The sequence below is a fragment of the Penicillium brevicompactum genome (genome assembly GCF_028827555.1).
Source record: "Penicillium brevicompactum strain IBT 35665 chromosome Unknown utg000007l_segment0_segment0, whole genome shotgun sequence".
Taxonomy (NCBI): domain Eukaryota; kingdom Fungi; phylum Ascomycota; class Eurotiomycetes; order Eurotiales; family Aspergillaceae; genus Penicillium; species Penicillium brevicompactum.
This window is the reverse complement of record NW_026623210.1, coordinates 1312529-1337893: the sequence shown is the minus strand read 5'-3', so window position 1 is coordinate 1337893 and position 25365 is coordinate 1312529. Positions and strand designations below refer to the sequence as shown.

General features: G+C 49.6%; 5 protein-coding genes across 5 annotated transcripts; 2 read left to right on the top strand and 3 right to left on the bottom strand.

The window, feature by feature from the left end:
- Positions 1-380: 380 nt before the first annotated feature.
- On the top strand, positions 381-1430 carry N7506_011263 (uncharacterized protein; the record flags this gene model as incomplete). The annotated part of the gene is made up of 4 exons (XM_056960556.1): positions 381-395; positions 514-1134; positions 1194-1303; positions 1361-1430. The coding sequence occupies 4 exons, from the start codon at positions 381-383 to the stop codon at positions 1428-1430; spliced, it is 816 nt and encodes a 271-aa protein (XP_056806711.1).
- A 2663-nt stretch (positions 1431-4093) lies between these two features.
- On the bottom strand, positions 4094-4810 carry N7506_011262 (uncharacterized protein; the record flags this gene model as incomplete). Its single annotated transcript, XM_056960555.1, has 1 exon — positions 4094-4810. The coding sequence occupies one exon, from the start codon at positions 4808-4810 to the stop codon at positions 4094-4096; it is 717 nt and encodes a 238-aa protein (XP_056806710.1).
- Positions 4811-14105: 9295 nt separating this feature from the next.
- Positions 14106-15825, bottom strand: N7506_011261 (Iwr1 domain-containing protein; the record flags this gene model as incomplete). The annotated part of the gene is made up of 3 exons (XM_056960554.1): positions 14106-14254; positions 14326-15624; positions 15759-15825. 3 exons carry the CDS (start codon positions 15823-15825, stop codon positions 14106-14108), a joined length of 1515 nt encoding a protein of 504 aa, XP_056806709.1.
- A 1014-nt stretch (positions 15826-16839) lies between these two features.
- Positions 16840-19320, bottom strand: N7506_011260 (putative differentiation regulator (Nrd1); the record flags this gene model as incomplete). The annotated part of the gene is made up of 1 exon (XM_056960553.1): positions 16840-19320. One exon carries the CDS (start codon positions 19318-19320, stop codon positions 16840-16842), a length of 2481 nt encoding a protein of 826 aa, XP_056806708.1.
- A 1627-nt stretch (positions 19321-20947) lies between these two features.
- Positions 20948-22731, top strand: N7506_011259 (asparagine--tRNA ligase DED81; the record flags this gene model as incomplete). Its single annotated transcript, XM_056960552.1, has 3 exons — positions 20948-21737; positions 21836-22544; positions 22605-22731. The coding sequence occupies 3 exons, from the start codon at positions 20948-20950 to the stop codon at positions 22729-22731; spliced, it is 1626 nt and encodes a 541-aa protein (XP_056806707.1).
- Between the last annotated feature and the right edge of the window lie 2634 nt (positions 22732-25365).

Genomic DNA, 25365 nt, shown 5'->3' with positions numbered 1-25365 from the left:
GACATGCATACGCAATGGAGCCTTCATCAGTGGTCAGTGATATCAAACAGTGTATTGTCAAAGAGCTTTGAGCATTTAATGCCCAAGTTCTCGGCAGGTAGCAGTCGTATATCTCACTATAGGGCGTAGGGACAGCTGTGGATAGTGTAGACCTCCATCCCCGTTCGAACACAAAATGCCATTGGAAAGACATTCAATGGTGTCTGCCAGGGCAGGCACACCCACAGAGTTCCCGGCCACCACTCGCTCCTTCCCAACATGACCCCAACGCGTCCATGTTCTCTTTTGTTTTTCTTTCGCCTCTCTTTTCTTTTCTCTCCCTTCGCGCTTCACTTCCCTGTCTTCGGTTCCCAACCCCACTTTCCATCTCCATCGCAATCATGGATAAGTCGAAGGTATGCTCCATCTTCCCCTTCACATTTTGAATATGTTTCAGCATTGGCGCTTCGTCCTTCTGCTTCAAAATTCCAGCACGGTGATCGACGCTTCATCTCATGCTAACAACACACATAGTACGCATCTGGTCTGTCGGGAGCCGCTGCCTCCTTCAACCCGGACCACGGCTCAGCTGAGGTGCAGGTCGGAAATGGAGATGAACCGGCTGCCCCAACCCCCAAGACCGGCCGATCCCAGGGTATTGCCGATCCCGATGATTTCATGACTCAATTCCGCAAGCTGCGTCTGATCAAGCAGAAGGCGGCCAAGGCCGCTGCTGCTGGTCCTGTTCGCCGCGTTATTTTCGGTGACCTGCCTGACTGGGCCACTGTTTCCCGCATGCTTCTTTTGACTCACGGGGGCGCTGTCGAATATGCCTGGAACGAAGAAGGAACTGTCGCTGTTCAGTTCATCGAGGAGGCTGCTTGTCTTGACTACTATGAGAAACATTCCGACGGCATCAAGTACGTGACTGCCGATGGTGAGGAGGCTATCATCACCGTTACCATGCCCGAGGAAGGACTTCGTGACCATGCCGAGCTGGCACAGCGAGTTGCAGAGGGTGCTTCCCGTGTCGTTTGCCTGGAAGGTCTCGCTCCCGGATTCAAGGATGGCGACGGTACTCCCATTCTGGGTGTCCTTGCGCAGGACGAATGGCATGATCTGAAGTTCGAGCGGATCCTGATTACGCAGGCTGAGGTGAGTTCAGAGACTATCAATACTATGCCTGAGTGTGATCCATTGCTTACCGTCTTCAGTCTGGTGTCGATGTTGCCATCTCTTTCTATGATCTGCACGATGCCTGGAAGTTCTACCAGGACATCAAGGATGGCACGTATGACTGTATCTCCCGCTTTGAGGTTGACCCGTAAGTTTTTCAGAAGACCAGGGAGGGAAGTGTTATGAATGTTGACGGATGTTTTAGGTGTGCTCGCGCCACGGCATACCACTTCATCGACGAGCCAAACCCTGCATTCGAGTCGATCCGCGAGTAGTCGCATGTCATTTCGACCTTTACTCACAGCCTATCATGGGCACCGAGACGGATCTCACATTTCTTTCCTGGGAGGCAGGATCTTCGCGGCATCTACATTAGGTATTCCATCCTCTAGGGGACGTTGTCCTACGACAGATAGCTCAATACGATATGTTCACATTGGCCATGGAAGCCGGGCCAATTATCCAGGTGCATGACAGTAGCAATGAGTAATACTGCGTATGTAGTGACGATGCAACAGTACCTAATGGTGTTGTACGGCATATACGAATCACCAGTCCGATATTACTTGAACGTGCAAGCACGGGTGAATTTTACAGGGGTAATTCAGGACGATGATTGGTGGAAATAGGATGAGCTAACACGAACTATATCTGTGCCAAAAAGGGCCCCTCCTACCTAGTTTGGACTAGCGTGTCGATTCGACAGCCGGAAAGGGGATGGTGGGCATTTCGGAATGGGGAGTGCGACTTTAGTGCGAACTATGGCGCCGGGGATGTTCCAAGGTGGATTTGCCCGGTGTTTTTTTTGTTTTGTTTTTTTATTTTTTTTTATTTTGATTTTTGGTGGTTTTTCATATGAAAAACATGAGATTTCATCATTTGTTGAAACATGCATTGCAGTGCATGTTCTACGTACTCCCGTACGGAGTACTCATTATACATATTACGCTGTGCGACAATATTATGTAGTAGATCGTATAACTCACCTGTTTTGCCCCTGATAATCGGATATCACAGCCGGTTGTTCCGTACTTCGAGAGTGTTGCCCAGGTGCTCGTTTAACCATGTCATCATATTCATACCCTTGCCGATCAATTCTTCACCGTTCTGAGACCGGATTTGTACGCCCCACATCAATCCTTCCCCCGAATCTCCAAAAGATGAGGCTAAGACATGAGAGAGATCGGAGATCAAGTCCCGGGATCACCCCGTCTAAAACTACCTGACCACTATGGAGCCCGCGGCTGCTTCCCCGAACCCGACAGCACGCTAAGAACAAAACTGGCCCCTCATTTTTTTGGCCCTCGATGTCAATCTGCGTCGTCAACGACATAGTATGGAGCACGAAGTACTCCGTATTAGTTACTAGCACTTATCATGCTCCGTCTCTCCATCGAGACAGGCGAATGGAGAACTCACAAAAAGAAAAGAAAACTCGATTTGCAGATCAAATGCCATAGAGATGCGCGACATGTCATTTCTACCCCTTATCATCTGTCCATCTTTCTTTTTAGTTCTTTCACCCGCCTCTCTCGATACCTCACTCGAACCCAAGTGCCATGTAAAAGGCACTAATAACGCAGATCATGCTGCGGATGATCGAGGTGTCGGCGAAGAAATCCCGATCTCCAAATTGAGATTAGAGACTGGACAGGGGACTTTGATCGATGCGGCTGCCATCCTTGCTACGGCGTACGTAGAGCACTGGTAATGTGACCCGCCCCCATCACCTCGTACGAGAATACTTACGGTTTGAACCGTAGTGAACTATCGATGTCCCGCCCGATGCAGCGATGCAGTCGACAAATGGGATCCAACACCCTCGGAAATTGAACAGTGTAAATAAGACTGCGACAGCGAACCGAATGCCGCCCTACTGTCGGATCCCTTAATGAGTTGGCATACGCCTTGTTCTGCCTTGCTTGGTCTTATCCGAGACAGACCCCGGCGCGTAATAGCATAGAGGGCTGGAGGGGCCACGGGGAGAGGGCGGCTAAAGGGGGTAGTGTTGGGATTGCGAGCTGAAGATGGCTGTGCACACGCTCTTTTCTTTGGGGGTAGCGTCTGTCCTGGTGTTGGTTTTTTGGAGGGGCTCTGCTCCACTGCGGGTGGAATGGTTCGTAGGAGACTAGTTGGTTCGTGCTTATCCTTGCGGCCAAGTCGTCAGAGCTGGGTACTCCTCACAAGTAGTGGTATGACTGTGTGTACGGAGTACGGAGTACGAAGTAGTAAGCCCCCTGGTTCTATGACAGTTGTTGGTGTAGCGCCCTCCCCCTCCGCCTCCCAACTGGGGCCGGGGTGAGGCTGGCATGATGGCGATGACAACACATTGCACAGGGCTGTTACATTGAAGGATGCATTTGGGCGCGTTGGCGAGTCAGGAATGAAGGTAAGGGGTTGGTAGTACTTCGTAGCGGAAATTGATCTTGTGCTGAATACCGTGCGGTGAGCAATCATGAGATGCCGTGGTGCGTACTCCGTACAGTGTACATTTTATATTGAATGTAGAGAATGCTCTTGTAGAGAATGCTCTTGCAGAGACGCATATTCATGATGTGACATGTCAGATTACATTTTAAGTCTTGGTGTCTAAATCTAGATCAACATTTTTTTCAAACAGCATTGACATTTGTCGTGAATGGCTCCACACTGTACATTGTAGACGAATAGCTCCAAATTGATGTAGAGAAAGGGAAAGGGCGGGTAGAAAGACATGACGAAGAAAAGACAGGAGCCTCTTTGGAGACGGACAAGGCCTGGTATAACGATCGGAACAAAATGACAACAGACCTCCCACGCTGAACTGAGAAAAAGAACTCCAGTGAGGTATCTTTAAACAAAAAGACGAAGACCGACCCACGCGAAGACGTATGAGAATTCAACAACGAGATGAAGACAAAAAAAAAAATGGAGAAAGAAAATCCAGTAGACATTAAAATCACCGGCGCGGCAGTACACTCTCTGAATCACCCTTCCGCATCCAAGGGTACCAGACTTTAGTGTACTCCCTCACACCGAACCTGGGGGCCCCATTAGCGTCGTCAACGAGCGCAGCAGAGGCCCCCTCGCGAAGGAACAGCCCATCCCGCAAGCGTCTCTGCTCCCGCAGAGTCGGACACTTCTTCTCTTTGATGAAGCGGTAGAACTTGCACTGGATGCCTTGGAAACCACTTCGCTGGCGGTTGGTGAACTGGCGATTGAAAGCCTCGCGAACATCCTTCCATTCCTGACCCAGGTCGACGCGGTGGTACCAGATGAAGTACATCTCCTCCTCCTCGTACTTGGGGCGGGGAGCGCGGCGGCGGTCACCGTTCGTAGAGGAACCACTGGAGACGCTGGAGAAACGTTCACGGGATTGGTAAGGGTCTGGTGAAGGGGGCATGCTGTTGTTTGTGCTCGTGCTGCCTCGTGGCTGGTTGTTGTGACTGTAGCTAACAAAGACTTGCTGCTGTTGGGGGTAGTGGCCGGGGTAGTTTTGATTGGTAGATTGTGCATCTGAGTTGTCGTGATAGCCTTGGTTGTACCAGTAGTTGGGACTTGGAGGAAAGCTTGGTGAAGGTCCATGGTAGCTGTGACGCTGGGAGATTGGGGCACGTTGGGGCTGTGAAGATGCTGAGTCCCCGTCGCCTGGGTTGAGTAGAGCGTCGATATTCATTTTGCTTTGGTCGTGAGGGGATATTGTCGTATGATTCTTAGTGTTCCTTTCTGGAGGGCATGTGTCAAGAAAATGGAATCAAGTGTCGTTTTAAGATTTATAGTTGATCGACAAATCTGGGGTTGGAAGTATTTTCCCCAAGTGCTTTAGGCCGAATGAGAAGGGTGTGGAGGTGTGAAGAGTAAGTATATCAGATCAATGGATCTGATGTAACATGCGTATAAGCAAGGGAGGGCACGGAGTACGGGAGGTAAGAGGATAAAGTATAGAGGGTAACGGGCAAGGTTTATAGATCTCAGAAACTCTAGAAGAAAAGGAAGATCACCTGGAGCACTGGGTCTTAAATGAGAATTTTGGGATTGGAAATAAATCCAAAAAAAAAAAAAAAAAAAATAGTTCCCAAGTCAATCTGTTGGGTGCGATTTGCCTGCTCCTTTGGCCCCCTGTATAGTTGTGTACCGCGGATACATGACAAGGCTCCTTGGAGGTAACAGGGGGGGGGGGTAGTCCGATGGGGGGTTTTTTCAAGAGGTTCCACCCCCAGAGACATATTTTATTATTATTATTATTAGCATATCGGTGAACCAGGCAGGATGCGTCCGGTGGAGAGCAGCATTAACCTCCGTATGGTTCTGGACTTTTTAACGTGCTATTTTTCCAAGTTAGTATTTAATTACACCCATGATAGTCGATTTGCCACTGGGTAAATTGATATAAGTGGCGATCTGTAACGGTCTACTCCGAGTCAAATAGACGTCGACCTGGTTTGGGGACGATCTCTTTGTCTTAACATTCGCGGCAAATTTTGAAGGAGCTTGAATATGACACAATTCGGCCGATCACTTCTGTAGGTATTCCGTATGCATTTACGAGAAAAAATGGGGGCCACGGGGTATTGAAAATTACCGACCTTGGTTTTTTTTACCTTTGACCTCTTTATTACGACCCTTAGCGCGGACGAAGTTTATGACAAATTCGACCGTAAGGCACTGGAGAAGCATCTAGTACATGAGTAGATGGCATTCAAACAAAGAACGCCGGAGAATAGATGTCGAGGTACAGGAGCATCCCTCAATCTTCATTGTCAGGTTGAGCGAGATATTCCAAATCGTTCCATAACAAGCAAGATACCTAGGTACATGGGATAAAACCAGAATTTTTGTTGCCCTACTTCATGCCTATACAGGACATCTGCAGCCCTGCCACTGCATGAGCGGTTAGACGATAGGTCCTCAAATGAGACGGCAGCATAAGTATGTGAGCCAATAGAGCGAAGGCAGGCAATTGAAGAAAACTCGCGTGCATTTTCTGTTTTAGTATGGAATGTTTCATTTGCACTACGCTACCCGTTCTTCATGTGAAGTGGATAAACCGCCTAGACACAGTCAGACGTTGTGTATTATTATTTTTTGATTAATATTTTGGTCCCCATTTGCTTAGAACGAAATAGCGTGGACAAGCAGAAGAAGAAGAAAATCCAAGAGAAGGCACTAAAGGCACTAAAAAACCAACACAAACGCGCGGCGTCTATTGGTAGACGCAAAAGTCATCTGTTGCGACGTACGCCATGGCCCTGGGACTTCGGAACGAATGAGCGCCAGGAGCTAATGCAGGCTCAATTTGGCCTCAGATGCAGAGAGGAAAAATGCCAACGCATTTGTCGCTGCATCTCAAGTTGCATTACAAGTATGAGGTAAGAGACGCGAAACAGCTTTTGCTCTTGAATTTGCGGCTCAATACTCCGTACTCCGGGATATCCATGTATCTCTTTCAGCTCGTCGCCCCCGAGATTCAATCGAACCATGGATGGCCTCAATTTCGCCAACCAGCTCCAGTTTATGCGCGGGGATCCAATAACAAGCTCTAGCGTTAGTCGGCAGCAGCCGGTGCACAGAAAGAGGGGATTCCCGTAGTCCAGTGGCATATTGAAAATCTCTCCATCATACAGCCGAGCTGTACCCACTTTTCATATCCTACACGATAGCGGTTCTACTCCGTACACTCGCGTGATAAAAAATTTCCCCCTATGCGCCATTTTCCCTCGATCTACGCCTTGACCAGGTAGATCGTCGGTCATCTGCAGCTGCCAACGGTTTTCACTTGGATTCTCTTCACTGGTAATTTAGGTATCAAATGTACTTTACGGACATTGGGCACGATCAGATGCAAACTCCGAGTCAAGCTGTCCAGGATATATCAAAATCAACACTGTAGGAGACTGGGCTGATCTTGTTGATTGAAAAAAGAGAAGAAGTTGAAAACAAAAGATCTAAATTGAATCAAACAAAATCAACTATCGAGAAAAAGAAAGTAGAAAAAGGCTCCCAAAAATACCAAGACGAGCAGTGACCAACACCGGAATCGTATCTTCGTGCGGCGCAGTCAACTTGCGCAAGCGCCAAACCCATGCTCAACTAGGGCGTCACTTTCCCGCGCTGTATGGCCCGTTGCTTCCGAAACCCCTTGGCAATAATCTCCTCACCGGTCATTATCCTAGTCCCTGAGGGCCCCGATTCCGTGCAGATCAGATCACTATTCCAGCCCTCCCCGCTCGATATTCTTTGACGCTCCAGCCCAATCGGGGTATCCCTGGCGTTCGTCAGTCGCGTAGCCGCAGGCCATTTCAGTCACGTGTCTACAATACCGTCATCAGAGTACTCTGTACTTCCGTATTGATATAGACATTTCCCTTTCCCATTACTTTTGAATAGCTTCAATGGTGTTGTTTTTACTCTGCATACGGAGTACCGCCCGCATTCACTGACTCCAATCGAACACGAGTAAAATAATTAGGCATTAGTGAAATTGCCTGCTCCGCGAGTCATGCCGTGCATATTGGCATCAATCTAACGGCCAACCAAAAGGTGTCATTTTTGAGTTTTAATTTTGGAGAGAACGTTGTGTAGATTGGTTCTTAATTCCAAAATTTCTTTCCCACCAGCCAATCAATGTCATCGCTTACATGGGTTTTCGGTTTCGGTCTTTTTCTTTTTCTTTTCTTTGTTTTTCTACTTTCCCGTTTTTTGACTCTTTGTCTGAGCCGCGCAGATCGGTGAGATGTGTCGAAATCGTCATTCTATTCCATGACCATTTCTGTTCCCCCTTCCTTTCCTTTGTGTCACTTTACACAAAATCTACATTATGCAGGGTTTGATTCCAAATCCATGTTAAACCTCTATTTCGTATGGTCGTCACAGACACTAGCAGCTAAGCGTTAGCGATAGCCGCTTATCAAAAGCACGCAAAAAGCTACATTGATCGGAGATGTCGGTATTCAGTTAGTTCATTGCTAGCTTTGTTCTTGTTCCTCCCGTACGGACTACGGAGTACGGAGAACGGAGAACGGAGATCAAGATTAGCTATGGATCTTTGGATTTGGGGGCCAACAACGAAGATCTAGACTGAGACCGAGAATCATCCAATATCCCAAATCTGGAACGGAATGTTCCCGTCTCGAGGTGACTTGTTCATTTTCTCCACAAGACCTCTCTACTCTTGGACTGGACCCTGGACGGGAGACGCGCAGTCACTGCGCAACATTGCGCACTGATCAGGGAAGCCCACAGTTTTGCGGGCAGGGCCGTTACTTGCAATGGGAAGCCCGAGAGGGGGCGCGGGACAACCACCCCCCACAACGAACCAAAGAAAAAGAAGTGAAAAATCGACGGTTAATTCCGAATTTCGCGCCTGTTACTCCAATAAGTGACGGGTACACTAAGTAGTTTCGTATATACGCGAGGAAATTCCAAATTGCTTCCCTTCAACCATGGATCGGGCTTTGAGGCTCAGGCAATTCCTGGCGAACCTTGGATCGGAGTCGATCCCCCGAATTACGCCGAGCTGTCAGATCTGGTACGCGTGGCATGACATTCTCAAGCTGTAGGGTGTATGCAGAGTATTTGGAATGCGGCAACGTTTATTTTGGAGGGATTTAGACATTAAACGTGATATTTGTTTGAGTTAAGATAGCCCGAAGATCCCGGTAACTTGCGTACTGGGGCGTCCTGCATTGGCGAGCACCTGACGGTGTATGCATGTAACGCTCCCTGAGAACCCCGGTAATTCCGCAATTATTGGACGCCGGAAGGAAAAGCCGCAAAAGCCGCAAAAGCCAGGCGCCGGCTTTGCAACTTTACATCTTGCGATCTTGCCTGGATCCGCGGGAGAGGCGTGTCTTACTCAAGCATTGCGATCCTCCTAAATCCAGCCACACTTCAAGAGCTGCTTCGTGGCCCCTGCTCTGTGGACCGAGCTCCGCTTCTCGGAGCCGAGTCTTTATTTCACAATTGAGAACCTGTGTGTCGAGTCGGCTGTACATGTTCAAGTCGCATAAGTGATTACGCATGGTTACCTGGGAACTTGCACTAGGACACAATTTTATAAGCAGGGGCAGTACTCCGTACTCCGTACTACATGAGGAATTTCTGCATTTACTGTACTTCGTTAGCAGCGACTGACTCGTTAGTCCCGTACCCACTGAGACAGAGCTGCACAGTACTTGTATGTTGCAAATCAAAAATCAAACACACCTCATACAAGCAATCGTTGCAGCACACATACAGAAAGAGGTGAACACATCATGCCTCCGCTTTTTGGACCCCACGACCTTTAGTCGCATCGTCGATGAACCACTGAATCGAGATGGCACGATGGGGGCCACATCGCCCCCGATTTTGATTTCTCTCTTTGTGTAGTCCCTCTGTGCTAGTACCTGTACTGAGTAATACACAACTGCCCATCTGTCTTCATGGAGTTAAATTACCAAATGGGGTAACCCAATCGCTAGTCCAATCAGCAAGCTCCGTCATACAATCATCAAGGTGCAACCCCTTACAACCCAGGTGCTGTGGCCCCAGTGTACTCCGTAATCATCTCAAATTCAAGAATTGAGTGAGAAGATATTGCCAAGCAGCCTCAATATACAGTATCAACTACTAGTGCCTCTCTTCATTTCCCACATTCAGCCTAGGGCGAGGCAGGTCATGCTGTCACCTTTGTCTGAAGGAGATCTGAGCTTTCGGCACCGTTAGCCTTCAACGCTTGCAATAAAGAAAGCTGACCAGACGAGAACTTAAAAAGAGACGCGAGAATTGACCTGTTCGAAGACTCCGGATTCCAGAAGGAATCGATCGGCACTTGAAAAACACAAAGAAATGATAAGCGAAGCGGCGAATGAGAAACCCCGGCGAAAAGTACCCAGGCGGTATGAGATCATTGTATACCGTACCGTAAATTACATCGCGTTTGGCTGTATCACACGCGACTCCGTAATTACGGAGTACACTTGCGGATAATGGTAGGGCTAAGTTCGGAGTGAGTACTCCGCACTTCACACCTAGCAACTCTTTAGGAATATGGGACAGAGGTAATCAATAAGACATTTCTCCAGCCGATATTGCATTGGCCAGGTCTTTGGTTTATCTTTTAACATTGAAAAATTATACGAGGCGACCAATGCCCGTGAACCTTGACTCGCGCGTGTCGAATAATATCCACGAATATTAGGATTTTTTCTCGTATGGTCTGGGAACTCTCTAATCCACCATGGACTATTGGGCGCCATTTTGCGGATCTTCTTCACTCGTATTCGGGGAATGGAGTCCAGATGGAGTACACGTACTCCGGACGGAGTACAGTCCACAACATATGATGTATTTCCTCGTTCGTGCCCCGTCTCTCTTGGCTGAGTCGTGTGGGGTTCTTCCCGAGGCAGCTGAGAGGTCATTCCTCACTTCTCAGGACGAACACATCGTGATCCTTCGCCATAGCCACCCCCGTGGGCCATGCAGACCGGCTCAGCAAGGGGTAAGCACTAACAACACGTGGTTCTACATGACGATTCGTTTCTTGCCGAACCGAATGTTGTGCTTATTTTCGTGTGCTCGGCGATCTTTCCCTCTTTGCACCCTCACTAGCTTCATTTGTTTTTCATAATTTCATTTTTTTTTTTTAAAAAAAAAGAGAAGCAAAAAGACCACTGGTTCGGAATAAAACGAGTCATACAAAACCTCGCTTATTGTAGGCGTTCCAAGTAGAGAAAGTGCAAGACGATCACAAAACATACAGTGGGACTACCTTCGCGTCTAGACTGCAGAGATTTTGGATTTGAATATGCATTTCCGAGGAATCAATATGGATTTGGATCTGCGACTCTTCAGCTCGACTCTGCACGGGATGAGATCTTCTTCGCACTGGTCTGTGCAGTACGTTTTGGTATCCATCGGACCTTAATCAAAATAAAGGCCCACTAACTGCCGGAGAAACACAGCCGGCTCGCCGTGAGATTTCATAGGGCAGCGTAAATATCATGCACGGGGTCCCGTATATGCACAGTGGCTAGTCTCCATAGTGGAGAACAAACCCATTGTCAGACGCAGTGACAGACTTTCTGAATATTCTGAGATTACCCACGGTTACACAATTTGAGATGTGGATATGGACTCTGTAGGTTTTGAAAGCTGCAGAATCAAATTTCCACAGTGGGTTTCGATCTGCCCGGGCGGCCTGATCTAGGAAATTGTTACACGGGCGATCGAAGGCTAAGCTGTTAAACAATGGCTGCGTTCATTCATTCTACAATTTACAATGCTTTGAGAATCTCACCGCAAGGCTTTGGCATTGGGGGTGAGCGAAGGGGGGTCGGGTGTGACATGAATCCTTCGTGCTTTTTCCATCGAAATCATTTTTGGAAAAAAATTGTAAAAAATTATTGAAAACCAACAGTTAGAAGTGCTTCTTATTGGTCGAATTTGAATCGAAATGATTTCACCGACATATTCAATTCCTCGACTTCTGGTCATGAGCGACCGCGGCGATCATGAGATGCATGCACCTCGCACTTACTCCCAAATGGAGTCGTCCAACGCATGCCAACCTCAACAACTATCGGTGTGTACACCGATGTGGTAGTCGAGTTGTAGGTGTTTCCCATCCACGCCAATCACTCCCGAGGCATTGACGAAATGGCAAAAGGCTAATGCTGCCGACATCACACCGAAGCCAGAGACCCGGGTCTCTAGCCTCGGGAACGGACCTCCTAGGATGGGCTAGTCTGCGCGTGTCTATGTTCAATTGTTGGCGATGGATTGAGATTATAGTATGAGACAAGGTCTACTCATACTTGTAGTCACAGTGGATGGTACGTAGCAGTCTGACGAGGTTGTATCTGGGCGTAGATAGGCTTCGGTCTGACATGCGACCACTGTGCCTCGTCCAGGATGAATACGGATGTCTACAAGTGGTTCTTCACGACAGGCGAAGTTTCACCGAAGTTTAAGTTGGGGGAATACGAGTTGTCTTCAAGAGTATAATGGCTTTTTGGGGGGGAGGTTAGTCCGTACTCCGTACAGCCAAGCCGACTCTGGCAGGTCTGACTATCGGCAATTGCAAAAGTTTGATATCACTTTAATGTGGATCGACTATTAACTCTGTCGAGTTTGAAAATTGGAGGCATCTGAGTCTATTTGGGCGATTTGACTAGGCGTCCCGTTGAACATTCGGTATACGAGGAATAGTGGATTCGTAGTACTGTCCTCTCTCGCACATCTTGACTACGTTTGGCAACAATCCTTTTCATGTTTCTCAGGGATCGAAAGTTGGCTGTGCAGGAGTGACGCCATTTTAATTGATTTCTGCAGTTTTACGAGTCAGAACGTTGCTTCGGCCGTCAAGTGCAGGGCCAAACTACAACCCTACGGAAAACAAGTACTGAGTACTCCGGACTGTGTATTGTAATCTATTACAAACTGAAAAATACGGTACTGGCGCAGAGCCTCAGAGCTTGGGAAAAAGTGAAACACCCAAGAACCGAGTCATTTGTGTATTAGCAGAACCATGGATAACTAGCCCTCGGGGTAGCCGAGGTGGATACTGCTGTATATTGCGTAATCTTCGGTATTTTTGGCCTATCTTACAAACCGGAGAACATGGAGCCTGATCTTCAATGCGAATCATCTCGCGCAATGGCCCTTGCCCAATGTCTTTCGACTTTTTTTTAGGTTGTAGGCCGTGTTGTTTCTGCAGCTGGCAGCCTTGTCTTGGCACTTTTTGTAGGGCAGTGTTCGAATGCCGAGCCCTTCCACTCTTTGTCAGAGTACTAAACCGTTTTGTCTTCAAATGATCGGCAGTGTTTCAAATGTATCAAGACCAATTTGTACGGAGTAATCCACAAAAAATCCCTCGGAATCTTGGAGGAGGGGAAAAGTGCTCGGTATCGCGACATGATGCTAGATGGGGCAGCTCCGAATCCAAGAACTAAAGTGGTGAGATCACGTCGTGCTGTCCACCACCCAATAGCCTTCGGTCATCATATCTGATTGTAAGATGCAAGATCCTTTTTCTCACCTGATGTTTATGCCAAACCGACTCTACCCGCCAAAAATGACATCTGCTACCCCGCATTACGCAGCATATCTCCAATCCCACGTGGATGCAGATACAACGTCCTTCCTATTTCGACCTCAGAATGTAGATTCATGCGTATATCCAGCTTGGTTTCGGGGTAGATCGGAGCTTTAAATCTTGTCCGGTCGAGTCAATATAGTTTCACGGAGATATCCCGCCAATATCCTGATCTGAGCGGGCCTTTGTCTTGTGTGGGAGGGGCTTTGGAGGAGGGGAGCGATGGGGAACTGTAAATCACACGGTGTCGTGGCATGGCTGTGAGTTGGCGCTGTTGGTTGCGGCTTTTTCTGCTACTGGCTGCCGCTGCCCACACTTGTATCGGATGGGACATGGGTGTGGTTTGTTTCCTGTTTCAGCATCCTTTTTTGGGTCATTGTAGGATCGACTAGGTGGAGAATCCTTCAGACTAATAGATTTGTTTGTTGGATGTTGGTTTATTCTATACTACGTTGTATTGATACCATTGCAGGGGTGGTGTGTGCTAACCTTGCAGCTAGCTTGGTTTGTGCATGGGTCAAACAAACATCCATGGATCACGACGCGGCATGGGCGTTTGCGATCCAGAAACTGCCTGTGTTATTCATCTGCCTAGGCTCCAGTCCGAATGAAACAGCCCACACAGGGCTTATCCATGAACCCAGTATGACAGACCTCGGGATAACCATTGGCGAGAATTGACTGTTTCCAACATCCAGGGATCTGTCCAAATGTTTACTAAATTTGTATACTTGAAGACAACGAATATCAAACCTATGTATTTGTAATAAATCAAGGCACCTGAGCAGCCGGGTGTATAAGCAAAATCCAGCGCCTATGCAAATAAAGAAACAGCGGATCAGACAACACAGGTCTGTCTACTCTGTACTAGCCTTGAAAAGAATGCGAGCCCAAATCAGTACTCATCATCAGAGTCGACCGGCCCGCGCCAACGAGACATGTACCCATCTCCTCCATCCTCACTTGCAGAATCATCAAAATCAAACTCATCGTCATCAGAAGAGATTTCTTCATCGGGGTAGTCATTCGCAGGATTGTTTTCGGCTACGGAGTTGAAAAAGGTCAGTTCATATCCAAATGGTAGACACAATGAGCAAAAACCAAGAGTAACATACCATTAGAGTCAGCGTCTTCACTATCCCATTCCTCCTCATCGTCTTCGACGAAGTCCTCCCAATACTGCTCATCCTCCGCAGTGATCACAATTACACCAACACCCGGCTGTCCCTTCGCGATAACCTTCTGCTGCTGCTCGGATTCGTACTCGGCCAGGGGATTCTTGAGCATCTCGGTTTCCGAAATAGGTCGTCGGATATACACGTCGTAGACATAGTCCTCGTCATCGTCTTCCTCCACAGCCTCCTCGCTTTTGACTTCCTGCGGAGCCGCAGGCGATGGAACGACTCGGGGCTCCTTCGGCAGTCGTGGCTGGTGCTTGAGCGGAGTCTTCGGGAGAGAGGTCAACACAGGCTGAGGTTGAGGCGCCGGTGGGTTAGTCCCGACTCGTGAATCAAGATCCATTCCGTAATCCTGCTCTTGATCCTGCTCTAGCTCAAGTGCGACCTGTTCGAACTCGCGTGCCAAGCGATCAGACTCTTCATCCCAGTTTCGATCTTGGATCTGTGCAGACTTCTCCATAGAATCAGACAGGTTCTGTTTGGCAGTTGATATCGAACCCTTCCGCTGTTCCCGCCACCTTTTCTCAGCCTGGTTGACGACAGGGCGTTTGCGGGGCTTGGTAGGTGACGAAGCTACCGGGTCAGCAACAAGCTCTTTGGACAACGCAGAAAGACCCCTGGAATGAGTCTCCCCCTCGGCAATCATATCAGAGACCATAGAACCCTTGCGCGAATGGGGGTTTCGCTGAAGCTGCTCGACCAATACAGCAACACCCGGCGCAGGCCCACCAGCGCGCTTCTTCTGAACTCCGCCCCCGGTACTCTTCAAAGAACCAAGATTCGAACGCGAGATCTGGAAGCGACGAAGAGCCTGCGCGCGGGTGGGCGATGTTGCCCTCGGTGCGGGGCTTCGCGTCCTCGATGCACCAGATGCATTGGATCCAGGGCTTGGAAGAACTGGGAGGTCGGAGAATGGAGAAGGACCTGAGTAGATCGCATGCTTGCGCTTTTCTTCGGCTTCTTTGCGTGCTGTTGCGATCCGCTGCGCTTCGCGGAATTCAGCCCCTGGAGAGGTGGCACGCACTGTGGGCACGCCTGTGGATGATGCTGGCGCTCGCCGGTTTACATGTAAGCTGCTCACTGAGCGGGGACTACGGAGTAGCCGCTGCGCTGCGGGGTGAGCTGGTAGAGGCGGACTTGGTGATCCATCTGTGACCTGGCTGGCTTTTAATGCGACTCGCTCGAAGACAAAGTCTGTGAAGCGCCGCTTTGTCTGATGCACGGCTGATTGAATGACTGTAGGATATGTTAGCTTTCATGTGTGTATACATTAGGGGTCTAGATTCCATGTAAAGGGGAGAATATCTAATGAATATATTTTTTCGGAGGGGTTTATATCGTGGGGGAAAACAAGGGGACAGCTTTCGTACACAGAGTCTCGACGGGCTCTTCCTCGCGCCGACGTTTGATGTTGATTTGCTCTGGTGGGAGCGCCATTTTGGGATGTGTAAGAACTCCGCAATCACCGGGGTTGTGTGGGGAGGTGGAAGAGGACAAGATGGTGAAGCATCAATTTGATGTGGGTCACTTCCGGTATAGACGGTCACGTGATGCTTTGAACTATACGCAACAACACTGCAGTGGGCACACTCTTTGGCACAGTCGAGCCGGTTGTCAAGAACCATAGGGTAGGCAATGTAGCTCTTGAAAAAAGACATCTAGCAGACGAATTTGCAGGACAAATGTTTATTGTACTTCAGGGATATCCGACTAATTTGTTCATACAAGAAATAGATTTTTCTCATCGACTCATTTCATTCTTTCCCCAGGACCTTTCCACTAATTACACATTTGTAGCCCCGGCCATCTCTGTGAATCAGTATTCTGAGACAAGAGGGCAGGGTAGTTCAATTGGCCACACCATCCGTGCAATCGGCCCGACGGCGTAAGGAAAAGTATGAACCAAGAGGCCAAAGTAAAGAAGGGCAACCAATGCCCGAGTGTATGGATGGTATATGGAGGCGAGACAAATCACCGCAACTCATCCAACTCATCCTCTCCGTGGCATCATTCAGCGAAGCAAGCCGTTTGCTCACGGCCCCTAGATCAAAATAAAGAAGAAATAAAAGGATAAAAGGGAAGAGACTCGTAGCCAGCTAGCAATACAACATGGTAAAAGAAGGAGAAGGTGGGCATGAAAAGGATTAATAGGGGGATAAAATCATCGGCGAACGGAATATGTCCGGACAAAGGGGTGTGGGAAAAATCCAAAACAGGCATAGGAGAAAAAGAGAAATATTCGAGAGTAAATGGCAGAGTCAGAAGGAATGGAAAAAATAAAAAAGGAGATTATGACCAATACAAGAAACGAATTGAAATCAAAAAGATGGGGATGAAGACATGACAATCAAGAAGGGACTATATGTGATATAAAGAAAAGAAAAGAAAAAGAAACGAAAAGGTATTAGTTTCGCCGAGAATGAGTCGAGATGAGCTTCATCGGAGCATGCATTATTTGGCTCCGATCTCCTCTTCAGCCCACCCTGGCAGCGAGTTTTCGTTTTGGATAGCCAGGCCGAATCCAGAGTGGTTCAAGCCACCCAGACCGGAGAAGCTGGAGAAGCTCTGCTGGGGCTGGTGGGCACCACCAGCGCGCGGGTGGCTAGGTGCACCGGAGACGGGGCCAAATGGCTCCTGAGAGAACGAAGGCAAGCTGACAGCGCGGGAGTGCGAGGCACGGGGAACGCTGAGGCTGCTGGTGCTTGAGTGGTGCGCGTGGCCATGACCGTTGGCCACGCTCAGGTAGCTGTTGTTCGTGGGCTTGTGCGGGTGCATGGGAGGATCCATACTTCCGTTCGAGAGGTCGCCGTTGCTGGCGCCGTTATATAGCTGCTGCTGAGGTGCTTGCTGTGCTTGCAGGCCTGCAAGCATGGGATCACTGAGGTGGTTCTCCTGATCCTGGCCCTGGTGGGACATCTGGTTCAGGTACATAGTAAGCGGGTTGCTGGAGCCAACATTCAGCACGCCCGATGGAGAGGACACGGTCTGCAGCGGGTGGCGGTGCTGCGGGCCATTTTGAGAGCCGGTAGAACCCGGGGCTGGGGAGAGTGCCGGGCGAGTTGGGCTGGGCTGGGAGCCGTTGTGGCTGAGGTTTGGCTGGAAGCCATTCAGTACGGGGGACGGGGACTGAGGGCCTTCAATTCCTGATCCATTGCGGCCCTGCTGACCGTTCTGCTGGGTGTTTCCGGCCTGGCGTGGTGGGTTTCCGCAGCGGTCCTTGCCGAAGTTGATCTTAAAGCGACGGTAATCCTCCCGGTTGCGCATACCTTCAATTGCCTTGATAGCATTGGCAATGTTGGTGAAGTTGACGAAAGCGCAGCTCTTCTCACGCAAGGTGTTGACCAGCTCGATCTCACCGTACTCCGAGAAGTCCTGGCGCAAACGTTCCTCCGTCCAGGCCTCGTCCAGGTTGCCAATGTATACATTGCGCGACGCACCGCCGCTGACCGCCAAAGCAATAGCAGGCGGCAGAGGACCAGAGTGCTTACCCCAGCCAATCTTAAGTCGTCGGTTGTGGATCATCAGACCCTGCAGGTTGCTCAGTGCATAGAAAGAGGCAGCCGAGGTGGGATCGATGAAAGTGACGAAGCAGATGTGCTTATCGGGGATATATCTAATATGGTGGAGCAAGCCCCCGCGAACAACATTGCAGATCTCTTCAATAGTGGTCTCGGGGTGGATGTTTCCAAGGTATATGGTGCGGTTACCAAGGTTGTTGACACCGCCCGCGGTTGTAGCCACGGCAGCCGCGGCGACAGACTGTTGTGCAAGCGCGTTCGAGATCAGGTCACGATCAGCTGTGTTGAGCACGTGCGCATATCCCGGTGCGATTCCCAGGAACTGAGCAGCATTTTGCTGCTGAGTCTTGGAGACATAGGCACAACGGTCCTTTCCGTAAAAGACACGCTTCGGAGCTTGCCATTGGGGTTCCTGAGGAAGCTGAGTGACAGCCTTCATGGCGTTACTAATTGACAGGAAATGGACGAAGCCAATCGCTTTCTCCTTGACAATCTTCACGGTATCAATGGACCCAAACTTGCCCAACTCCTCGCGCAGATCGTCCTCGGACGTCTCCTCGGCCAAGTTGCCGAGGTAAACATTGCGCGACGCGCCAGACTGCTGGACCGCCAGAGCAACGGAGGTGGGGACCTGGGAAGGCTTGCCCCATCCTACCTTGATATCATTTCCCTTGATCGCCAACTTCTTCAAGATGGCGTCGGAGTGGAAGTGAGTGGCGGAGCTGCTATCCAAAAACGAGATGAAAGCGCAGTTCTTATCGGGGAGCAGGCGCACCGACTCGATCTGACCACTGCGCACGTGGTTCAGAATCTCCTCAGCGGAGGTTTCCGCCGGGATATTTCCGAGGTAGACCGTGCGACTGGTCCCTGAGAGCATGCCAGGGGCCACTGAAGCCTGGGGGCTGCCCAGAGTCGCATTGCCCATACCCCCTAATCCGTTGATGGGCGACTGAGGCGCGCCCATCATCTGCGAGGGTCCCATACCATCAGGCGACATCATTCCATACAGTCCGTGGTTCTGTAATCCCTGGGTTGGGCTGTGCATGTGGTTTTGGTTGTTCTGAGCATGTCCATTGGGATTGGCCTGCGGGAAACCACCGAAGTTCTGGAACTGAGGGGAGGCAAAGGCCGAAGGGGTTCCGGGTTGGAAAGGACTGCCCACCAGCAGCTGGGAGGGAAGCAGGGGGGTGTAGTTCATATCGAAGCCGGAGGCCATATCGGAGGGTTGGCCGGCGGCAGTGTTGATATTGGGAATATTGGCACGACGGGCGTTTCGATCCGAGAATCCTTGAACTGAGTTGGGGTGATTGTTATGATAAGCCCCGTGGGAGAAACCAGTGTCGCCGTTCAACGCGTATTTGGGGTGAATTAGACGCGAATTATTCGGGATGTTGGAGACATCCGAGGTTTGCATGGCGAGGAAAGTCTACTTGACCCTGAAAGAGGACCTGTGCTGGGGGAAAGACCCTAACCAGACGAGGCTCTTGGAAAAAAGTAAAAAAAAGGGACAGGGATTATCAGATCACCATTCAGGAGATCCTCAAATATCAAGAGACGGGAAAAAAAGAAGAAGAATCAGAAGCTCTCAAATGGAGACGTGTCTGAAAAAAAAGCTCAGTCAATTGGAATGTGTAGGGAGCAGGGGAATGAGACTAACCTAGCCTTAGAGAATGCCCATATGTATGTTGGACTCAGGGCCATGCAGCAAGAGGCAAAAAGAGAGAAGAGAAAGATTCCAGACTGGGGACAAACAGTCATTAGCTAAATGAGGCTAAGTGGGAACTAAAAGGGGACAAGACGCAAAAAAAAAGGGGGGCAAAATAAGATTGGATTTGGGGGGAAGACAATTAGGGGAGGATTTACAAGCCAATAATTCCCGAAGAAAATGAGGAAATCAAAAGGAAAACAGGCAAGGAAGTGAGTCCAGGTAAGGTCGAGAAAAACATAAAAAAAAGATAAAAGGGGCAGAATATCGAAGTGGGTTAAGGGGGCCCGATTTTCCCGATGTCTGAAGTATAACTCCTATTTCTACTCTTGACTGAATTGAATTGATCTTATACAAGTGTATGATTTAGTTAAGGGAACTCCGTACGGAGTTACAGAGTAATAGTGAGGACTAAACCCCAGGAACTACACGCATTCCGAGGTTCAAAAAAAATAAAGTCGGTCTTTTTGGGGTGTTCCGTGGCTCCTGCAGAACTGGATCAGGCCCATTGACCCCCTGGCATATCTTCGACAATAAACCACAATGTAAGTACTCCGTACTACGGGGTGCAGAAAATGGAGTGCAGCTGCACTAGTCTGATGGTTTGAAACATCTTGAACCTCGTCACCTGGGACCCCTATTTTGTATAAATGCTTCTCATAGAGTAGTCCAAGGTAACCTCGTATATAGAGGCGTTCATGCCGAGTGAACTTGAGACAATAATACGGAGTACAATTTGGGGATGATTAGCCCCGACACTAAAGCTTTCACACAGTCTCTGCATGACTACGAAGAAGATGTTGATATACGACCTTGACACAGAATACGGAGCTAAATAGTCAGCCTAATTCATGGATATTTGCCGAAACCTATGCATTTGAAAGTGTATGTTCTTGATCTGGATGATTATTTCGAGAAGAAAAAGATCAGGGGAAATGTAAAACATATCAAAGAGCAACGAATGAAGATAGCTAAACTATCACTACAATTATCCACATCTTCCACGTCAGTACGGAGTAAGGAAAACATTGTGTTCATCCCAAGTATAAAAAGTAACTGCAAGTGCTTCGAGATTGGTGCCTGAGGCTCCCGTGGGGAAATCCGCATCTATCGGAAATTTACCCCTCCACCTCAATGTGCGATTCCTCCTTGCGTTGAACAACTTGCAATTGGGACGAGATAAGAGCTCGCTTCTCTGGTTTATTGGGTGAGTGAAGTCCTGCATCCTAATCTCTGTTCTCACCATGTGCATTCCTGGTGTATGACTCACTGCGTAGCCCATATTAATTATCTTCCGTCCACAGAAACTCTCCCGTTCACTGAGTTGCAAGACACAATGGCTACCAAAATTTACATCGACGAGGACGTCGGCAAGGACGAGTCCGCCAACGGCTCGGAAACCGCCCCCTACAAGACTCTCGTCCACGCCTACCTCGAACACCCCCCCACCACCGAAGGCATCGAGTACCTCACGCGCAAGTCCCAGACCGACGCAGCCGGTGAGGATGTCGACCCCGCGGCCAAGCTGGAGTGGAAGCCTGCGACCAAGTCGGCCATGAAGAAGGCCAACAACCTCTGGGAGCAGCGCAAGAAGAAGGCCGCTAAGGAACATGAGTTGGCTATCCGCGAGAAGGCCGAGGCCGACAAGCGCCAGAAGGTCCTTGAAGATGCCAAGAAGGTCGTCATTAAGGAAGATACCTCGCTCGAAAAGCCGGTGCGCATTCGTCTGAACAACACCGACCCGGCCGTCGTCAAGCTGGGCTCGCCCGAGTCTGAAAAGGGCACCCGCGTGCGCGTTCTGGGCCGTGTCCACCGTGCGCGCGCCCAGAAAGATGTCGTTTTCATCACTCTGACTGACGGTTACGGATACCTCCAGTGTATCCTGACCGGCGACATGGTCAAGACTTACGATATCATGACCCTCACCCTGGAGACCTCCATGTCTATTCACGGTGAGATGCGCTCCGTGCCCCCCAAGCAGCACGCTCCCAACGACCGCGAGCTGCACGCCGACTTCTTCGAGATCATCGGTCGCGCCGCTGGCGACAAGGAGGCTATCACCACCCGTGTGGCGCCGGACGCTGACCCGCAGACTCTGTACGACAACCGTCACCTCGTCTTGCGTGGTGAGACATCTTCTTCAGTTATGAAGGTTAGATCTGCTACCCTGAGAGCATTCCGCTCGGCCTTCGAAAAGCACTCTATGCTTGAAGTGACCCCCCAGCTATGGTGCAGACCCAGGTCGAGGGTGGCAGCACTCTCTTCGGATTCGACTACTACGGCGAGAACGCCTACCTGACACAGTCATCCCAGCTGTACCTGGAGACATGTCTCCCCTCGCTGGGTGATGTGTACTGTGTGTGCCCGTCATTCCGCGCGGAGAAGTCGCTGACCCGTCGCCACTTGTCCGAGTACACTCACATCGAAGCCGAGTTGGACTTCATCACTTTCACTGATTTGCTTGACCACCTCGAGGAGATGATCTGCAGCGTCATTGATTCGATTCTCGCTGAGCCCGAGATCGCTGGCTACATCAAGCAGCTCAACCCCGATTTCAAGAAGCCCTCGCGCCCCTTCCGCCGCATGAAGTACGACGATGCTATCCAGTGGTTGATCGAGCACGAGATCCCCAACGAGGAGGGCCAGCCCCACCAGTTCGGTGACGACATCGCCGAGGCTGCTGAGCGCCGCATGACCGATATCATCAACGAGCCCATTTTCCTTACCCACTTCCCTGCTGAGATCAAGGCCTTCTACATGAAGAAGGCTCCCGAGGACCGCCGTGTCACCGAGAGTGTCGATGTGCTCATGCCCGGTGTCGGTGAGATCGTCGGTGGAAGTATGAGAATGGACGACTGGGATGAGTTGATGAGCGCCTACAAGCACGAGGGCATGGATCCTTCTCCCTACTACTGGTACACTGACCAGCGCAAGTAAGTTTGATCGAGTTCCCTTTTCGTCCAATTGATGTCCAATTACTCACATAAAAATAGGTACGGCACATCTCCCCACGGTGGTTACGGACTCGGTCTCGAGCGTTTCCTCGCTTGGCTGTGCGCTCGTTACACCGTCCGCGACTGCTCTCTGTACCCTCGGTACACTGGCCGTTGCACTCCTTAAACATAGCAAACCAAAAATTTAGCATGATCACGATAGGCTGGGTAATGTAGCATGACGAGAAATGCTGCAATGAAGGAAAACTGGTGTCCTACGTCTCATTTCAATGTGGATTTTTTACGCTGTTTCCAATTGGTACTTGTAACGACTTGTTTCTTAGAGTTTTCAATCTGATAGTGGAAGAGGCAAAGCCTGCATATATGCATACCAAAAATCGAGCCATCCGGAGTACAAAGTAACTCGATAGACAGTGAATAGTGCACGCACTGATCAAGAAACATTGTTCACTCATTTCAAAGTTGCAATAATGACACTGATTTTAGAGACGGTTCACTCCCAATTGCCATATGAACGAAGCAAGAAAAACCTCTAATTTCGGTATCTCAATAAACACGCAATGCTACGGGTCGTTCAAACGACACCAACCACACACACAAGAGACCACTCGCACACCGATATGCCATGACAAGCCATCACCCAGGGTGCGTGAAATCCAAAGAGGATGTATTAATTCGCACCATATCCAAAACCGTTGTAGTCCAATCCGACGCCCTGGTGCCTGGGATTGTAGTACCGACCACGGAAGCATGCGCATTCGAGTAGTCGAGTTCCCAACACAACCGTGCTACGACTAAGATCTGCAGTTGTATGTTTCTCCTGCATATTTGTGGGCCCTGCGGAGCAGACTTAGAGAAGTGTCCAAGTGTTGGAAGATGGTTTCTGGTCCATGGTCGACTCGAACCAGATTGAACCAGGTCTAACAACACGTCGGGTTTGGCCGAAGGTCTGATTGTAGAGGGATCGAGGATATGGGAAAATGGGATCGAAGTTTCGTTTGCTGGAGGATGTTGAATTTCTCTAGATGTTGTATGTGAACGCCCAGGCGTGTGCTGCCGTAGTCTCGGTGCCGGTCACGGGGAGACGAGGCGGTGTTCTTGCTCAGGGCGCAACCTTTGCTCCACATTATCAATTCTTTGATTCACCTGTATCATCCTAGAATTATGGCAATATCCACAAAGAGTGCCAATCCATGTTCACAGTAGCAGACTTGTTCCTACTACAGCCAGCCAAGGATGACACGACGTGGTACGGTCACCTTCTCTCCAACTTCCCTTGCTCATCTCAGATTCATCCCATCGAGGCGAGAAAAGGATTCGAATCAAATCCATCAAAGCGAAGTCCCGTGAGGACATGGTCATCGTGACAGTGTCGAGGTGACTCGAGGCGAAGTGAAAGTTGTGTCGTTCTGGTCATCGATTGGACACGCAATTCCTTTCGTCTCCATCATAACCCATTTCACGAGGTACGGATACGATATGGGTGGCCTAGTTAGCGAGGATATAGGTTGCGGTCGCAGGAACGGTCAGGGGGTTCGTGGAGAGGTGTATTGGACAGGAGGTGGTGTGCTGATCACGCAGAGATGCTTTTGCTCCGTCTCATTCTGGTAAGTACGTCAGCCGTCCCAGATGAAGATCTGTTCCTCCAAATGAAAAATGGTCAAATCCGTTCGAAAGCTGGAGCTCACACGGAGAGTTGAGTCTACTGAAAGAAAACCAATTGATGGAGCACAGCTATGCAGGGTGGTGATCCACCACTCCCTGGGCCTCTATTGCTGGACACCGCACGGAGATAGAATCCGTGAGCCCACAGGGTTTCATTCCGCTTGACCCCTTTGAGAATACTTTACCCTAATGTCTTGGTGCAGTACGGAGTACGCCCGGTGCAGAAAAGAACTGACAGTCGTCGTCTTCATCTCTTTTGTCTTTGTGTCAAGAGCAGAGGCATGACGACGGCTTCTTCCCTGACTGCCCAGAATGATTCGACGAAAGCTTTTTCCTGAGATACCAGAACACAGAAAAAAGAGGTGACCCGAGCTCCGCCACCCGCGTGCTTGTGCGCCTATCATGGAGTTTGTATTCTTTTTCCACCTGCCCATCCCTTCGATCATACGCCCGCCATGCACAGATCGGCGGGTCGTCACTTCCACGGGCATGCATCATTTGGGTCCACCCATGTGGTCAGTGATGCCCTGCCGCCGCCTGCGTAAATGGATCAGGTGCATAGTGATGTCGAATTCTTTGCCGTGAGTGACGATCTCCAAGACTTGTTCGCCCTTCAGCGGCATATGGCGTTTCCGTTGCTCCACCTTGTCTGTTTGTTCTCTTCATGGGCCACGATCAGGCAGTGGCTCGTTCCGTCCAGCGCTAATCCATGGAAAGTTACATGCGTATCTTTGACAGCGCTAGGGTAAAGTTACCACAAAATCGCCGGATATACACTTCCGAAGCGTCATCAACTTTTTTTCCGAATTGAAGACACTCAATCAGCTGTTTGTCAGTCTTGTACAGTTTGTCAGCCATCACTTGGCTTTTTCTTTCTCATTCTTGACGATCATCAAGAATCCGCCAAACCTTGAGAAGGGGACAACATCAAGAGTGAAGCAAGAAGCAAAAAAGCTGAAAAATTTTAGAACTCTTCCAGCTATCCAAGTGAAAAAGAATCAATATAGCATTAAGATATTTGATTCAGCTTCGCGATGAAAGCTACCACCGACAAACTCTCAAAACCAGCCGCCGCAGCGCGAAGACCCTGGTTGAAGATGAAACATCCAAAATTTGAGAACGACGACGTGAGATC